This window comes from Dermacentor silvarum, chromosome 1, assembly GCF_013339745.2.
Source record: "Dermacentor silvarum isolate Dsil-2018 chromosome 1, BIME_Dsil_1.4, whole genome shotgun sequence".
NCBI classification, from domain to species: Eukaryota; Metazoa; Arthropoda; class Arachnida; order Ixodida; family Ixodidae; genus Dermacentor; species Dermacentor silvarum.
The window spans coordinates 370,064,093-370,069,177 of record NC_051154.1 but is presented as its reverse complement, the minus strand read 5'-3'; the positions used below and the strand labels follow the sequence as shown (position 1 = coordinate 370,069,177).

At 51.6% G+C, this 5,085-nt stretch overlaps 1 protein-coding gene across 1 annotated transcript in view; it reads right to left on the bottom strand.

The window, feature by feature from the left end:
- LOC119445458 (DNA (cytosine-5)-methyltransferase 1) overlaps nucleotides 1-1,830 on the bottom strand; it is a 5,782-nt gene extending 3,952 nt beyond the window's left edge. Inside the window, exon 1 of the mRNA XM_049660568.1 lies at nucleotides 184-1,830. Coding sequence (XP_049516525.1) covers nucleotides 184-1,791 — 1,608 coding nt within the window. The 5' untranslated portion in view covers nucleotides 1,792-1,830. The remainder of the gene's footprint in view (nucleotides 1-183) is intronic.
- Nucleotides 1,831-5,085: the final 3,255 nt, after the last annotated feature.

The window sequence follows — 5,085 nt, the reverse complement described above, 5'->3', positions numbered from 1 at the left end:
CGAGAGGCTCGAATAGTAGAGTTTGCCACCGTCTTCCTCGACGACCTCTCCCGGAACAGGAGTCTTCAGTTTCTCCTGCGCTTCTGCGTGACGACACGAGGTACAAGCTTGCGTCACGTCGCACTCCTCTGGACAAGACAGTTCGGGCGGGTCGACGAAGCGCGCGTGCTGCGGTTCGTAAACCTTCTGGTAGAAGAACGACCTTCCATCGTCGTCACCCTGCAGCACGCATTCGTCCTCCAAACTGTGCACGCCACCGCGAGAGAACCAGTCCTGGGCTACGGGTTTGAGCACCACCGTACAGAGGTCGTTCACTGTGCTGAGACTCTGGTTCTCGCATTCTTTGACGAGAAAGAGCTCGCGAGGATCGGACGATTCGCCCAGCACGGTGTCCGAACCCCTCCAGAACCAGTGCGCGTGGAACATCTTCTCGCCCGACGGAGTTTCGTACATGTAGACGATTCGGGCCACGTACAGCGGTGTACCGGGATCCGTGGGGGTGACGAGCACGAAGTCGCCCCATTGCAGCTCGTGGCCGTTGACCACGGCTTGCGAGAAGTACGATTTCTTATTGAGCGTGGCGACCGGCTTGTCGTCAACCCAGCAAACGTGGCTGCCACCGCGCTCCGTCGTCTTGCGCGACGCAGGCGCCTCCGCCTGCGCGGCCTTGCGGTCGAGCTCGTCCTCCATCGCTTCCGTGTCGCCGTCGTCTTCTTCCGCTTCCTGGAAGACCTTGTTGAGGCAGCGCCGCTCTATGCAGCACTGCTTCTGCCTACCCGTGCCTCCAAACTTCACCATGTCCTTGCACGCCCTGCACTTGCCGCAGTCGGCCGACTGGCACGCTTCGCAAACTCCGCACCGCTTGCGGCGGCCAGCGTTGGAAGCCTTGTCGTCGATCTGACCGTGGAACAGCACCTCGAAGACGTCTCGTACGAGCGGCGTTGTCGTCGCCAAAGTACAGACGGACTTCTTGGGCAACGCTTTGCGTCGACCGCGCCGCATCGCTCGCCGCTGGCCCAACGTCACGCCAGCCAGGTTCACCAAGCTCCGCAGGCAGGGCGTCACGATCAGGTGCGCCTCGTCGTCGTCTCCGGTGACGTCGAAACTCTGCACCTGGTCGATCACGAACTGGGCATTTCGAAGCAGCGCGTCCTCGGTGAACTTGGCGATGCCCTGAGGCGGGGGCGTCAGCTCGAGTTTGTTGAGCAGGTCCTCGTACGTGGTGTTCGGGTCCTTCACGACCGCCTCGATCACCAACTTGCTCATATAGATCTTCTCCTTGATGGCGTCGATGAAGGGCGCGTACTGCTCGCTGGGCGCCATGAGCACGTAGTCGGCGTACGGAGTGGTGAATCCGATCACGGCGTTCTCCCCACCGTCGAAACCCGCCGTCCACCAGGCGCCGATTGGTCCCATCGCCTTGCAGCATATGCCGTTCTCGGGGGAAGGGTCCTCGTCGTAAATGGGCTTCACGTACCCGCTGAAGTAGAGCTCCACATCGCGCTCGATCAGGCCGGCATCGATGGGGCACAGGTGCGTGTGCCGGTCGTAGACGGCGAACTGCGTGAGCTTGTGCTGCGGCGTATCCATCACGTCGACGGCGGCCTCGTTATCGAACACGCTCAACCGAGGGTCGGTAAGCGCCGAGAACTCGTCGACGGCGTCCGCCGGGTCACCCTCGAAAAGCCGCAACTCGGCGGCGTCCAGCACCTGCCGACAGTCGGAGCAACGGGTGTAGCTCGCCTCCGCGACGGCCGGTTTTTTGTTCTCGCTCTTGAGGCGCTTCGCCATCTGACTAAACAGCGCGATCAGAGTAGGCTGGCTGCCGCCGGCAGCATCGCCGTTGGAGCGTCGCTTGCGTTTCGCACCTTTGAGCTTGGCGGCCGGCGGCGACGGCAACTCTTGTTTGTCGTCGCTCTCTTCGCGGTCGTCCGAGCCTTCGTTCGCCCCGCCGCATTCCTTGTCCGATGAGCACTTGCCGTTCGTCGTATCCAACTTCACGGGGTACTCGGGCACCGCGCTGACAGTTTCCATCTTGTCAGTGACGTCTTTCGCGGAGAACAAACTATATTGCGAGATAAAATCGGTCACCAACACCACACACACGGGAGAATCGCTGACGAGGAACCCCACGCTACAAGCTGTTTCCCGCGAAAAACTACGCGCGTGAAGCGGCAGTGGCGCCGCCTCGTTATCGCTTGCTGCTCAGTCCCGCTTACCGATTGGTAATACCGCTAGAAAAATAATGAAAGCGACTTTTTCTTTGCCTAACATATTTTGTATTTGTGTTGTTTTGTAGTGTTGTTTGTATGCAGAAAATAAAGCCTTCGTTAAAGAGTAGCGGTGCCATAGTTACGGAGGACGCCACCGAGCCACGCCAAAAACTAGTGGTCGAGTGGGCCGAACGGCGCTCTCCCGCTGAGGCTCCGCGTGTGGAAAAATTGTGCGAGAGCGCTGCGAGCGAACTGGATTGAGGCGGAGACGCGCTCCGCGGCATATTTAACGTACTTTTGCGGCGGGCACCGAGGCCGATTGCGCATATAAAAATATGCTCGATCACTTAAAATAGTGCTTTATTTCAACTGCAAATTTATGTTTACACCATTTTGCCAAACATATATTTGAGGAACGGATTATACAACGCGACGTCTTCAATTTTGCCGTCGTTGTCAAGCTCGTCGTGTGCTAGCGAGCGCGCGTTCGCTACGCGGACGCTGGCGGACGCCCAGCTTTTCTCGCAGAAGATCTCTGCAGTACATTTTTTATGTTTTAGTTGCTTTGGTGCACCCATGACTCTTGACGTCCGGTACCAATTGTAGTTTTAGCCAAGTGAACTGCTGTTTTTACCACTGTCTTCTACAAATAACTGGTATCTCTGCAACTTGAAGCTACGTAAGAACATTTTATTATTGATATCGTCTCATTTTACGCGCGCTTCTTGTTGGTGGATATTCATCAGGGACAATGATCGAAGAAAACAATATCAGAGTGAAATAAACCAGGTTTGTTAACTGCGTGGCGCGGAGAATGGTGAATGTATTTCTAGGCAATTAAATAAAAGGGTACATAGTCTTATATATTCACGATATATGTGTAAGGAAAAAAAATAGCAAATACTCTAAATGCACTAATTGAAAAAGTGAGAACTCCCGACCGGGAATAAACGCACGTGTTTGCAGTAACACACACACTTATTAGTGAATATATACTGCACATAAAACTCTCATTCGCAGAAATAATATTCATAGCAGGCCAAACCATCTTATATTTATTTATTTATTTACTCTACGACGCCGAATAGCCGTTTCCGTTCGAATGTAACGCATAACAGCACCATTGAAGTCTCAAAGGTGAGTGACCGATGCAAGTGAGGACTGTTATTCCGAATGATTGTGCTGCCGGGAAGTCGTGGCTGTTGCACAGAGGCGCAGTTCCTGAGAGAATTAACGCACGGGTGTTAATAAGTCCGACTTAGCAAGTTCCTAGCTGTCATTCAATATAAACGCCCCCGTTTGGGGGCAGCCTGTATATCTGCTAACTTGATTCAGGCAAGGAAAATTGTATTTGACAGACTCACCATCTTTGCAACCCATTAAAACTGGGTGACCCATGTGGTCCCACACTTATCTTCAACGAACGCAACAGATCTGCCCATATCTCTACGTGTATGTGAGGTATGCCGTTCCTTTAATTGTTTCATTATGGTCGTTATGATAGTGCACCGGTTAACTGAAAGCAGCCGTTTATAATATACAAGCTGCTGAGTTGAGCGGTCATACATTTGGGAACGGCATTACATATATGTATGAAATATAAGATAAGAGTAACATGTTCTTCTGGGAAATCATACTCGAGAATAATTTACAGCTATCTTGTTTACACCCCCCCCCCCCAAAAAAAAAGCCGAAGAACGCAGCCACATGCTTTCCTGTATTTTTTAATTTAAATAACTCATTAAGTCTACGTGGCAAAACGAAAATATGATTATGAGGTTTAGTTTTCACCACCTGGGCTTCTTTAACGCGCACCTAAATAGAAGTACACGAGCGTTTTTTCCATTTCGCTCCCGTCGAATTCCGTGACCTGGATTGAACCCGCGAGTTCCATGGTGTTTAGCAGCCCAACGCCGTATCTACTATATAGCCACTAATTAGGCTACCGCGCGAGCTTTCTTTCCTTCCTTCTTTTTTTTTTCTTCTTTTGAAGTATTGACAGGGAAAAAAATTTTCGACGTACGGCTTATACGGCCAAAGATGAGCATATAGAATGACTAACTGAAACTGTTTTCGGTGCTCGAGGTCCTACTGCAATAAATGACACCGTACCAATTGCTCCGAACTCTGTTACGCGAGGAAGGCGGAAACTTGAATGGAATGTTGCGCTGCAGGTTACTGCTTTTTTCATCTATAACAATGCTTTCCGCAAATCTGAGTACAAGGCGCCGGATGGGGCAGATATGCTGTATACTTGTTTGAAGCGGCAAGCAGGAAGGTTACATGTGTTTCTCCGTCTGCGTTTCACAAGAGCTACTGATGGAAAACTATATGCGCAACAATACACACGAGAGATACATGTTGCTTAAAGAACGAGAAAAATATTTGTTCTCCAAAGGGAACCGTGCAGTAACGTAGTAGAATGAAAGCCTACCCTGCGGCCGCAATGCACGACACCACCAAGCGGCATTAAACAATAACATAAAATAAAGAAGAGAAAGCAAGGAATTCTTAAGGCACAAATACATGTCATATGCAATTATGAACACCATTTGAGCGGTCTGAACGCAAATATCAGCGCGCGAAGTAGTACGAATGACCCTGCCGAGCTATATCGCCAGCAGTTTCCAACGGCGTGATCTTGATGAGGCCCAATCCACTTCGATGGCAGCGCTGCCACAGTATTTTTCCACATCGGGCGCCTCACTGCAAAGCATGCGCCGCCCCAGCCGCTCATCCCACTCGACCGTATTCTAGTACACTCTACAAAAAACATAGCAGCAGCTGTTGTTTTGGGCTCGGCGGCATCGGTACTCACAACTGTAAAGGCCGTTTCACATGCAGCGACTGGAGCGAGAAAAATCGGTGAGAT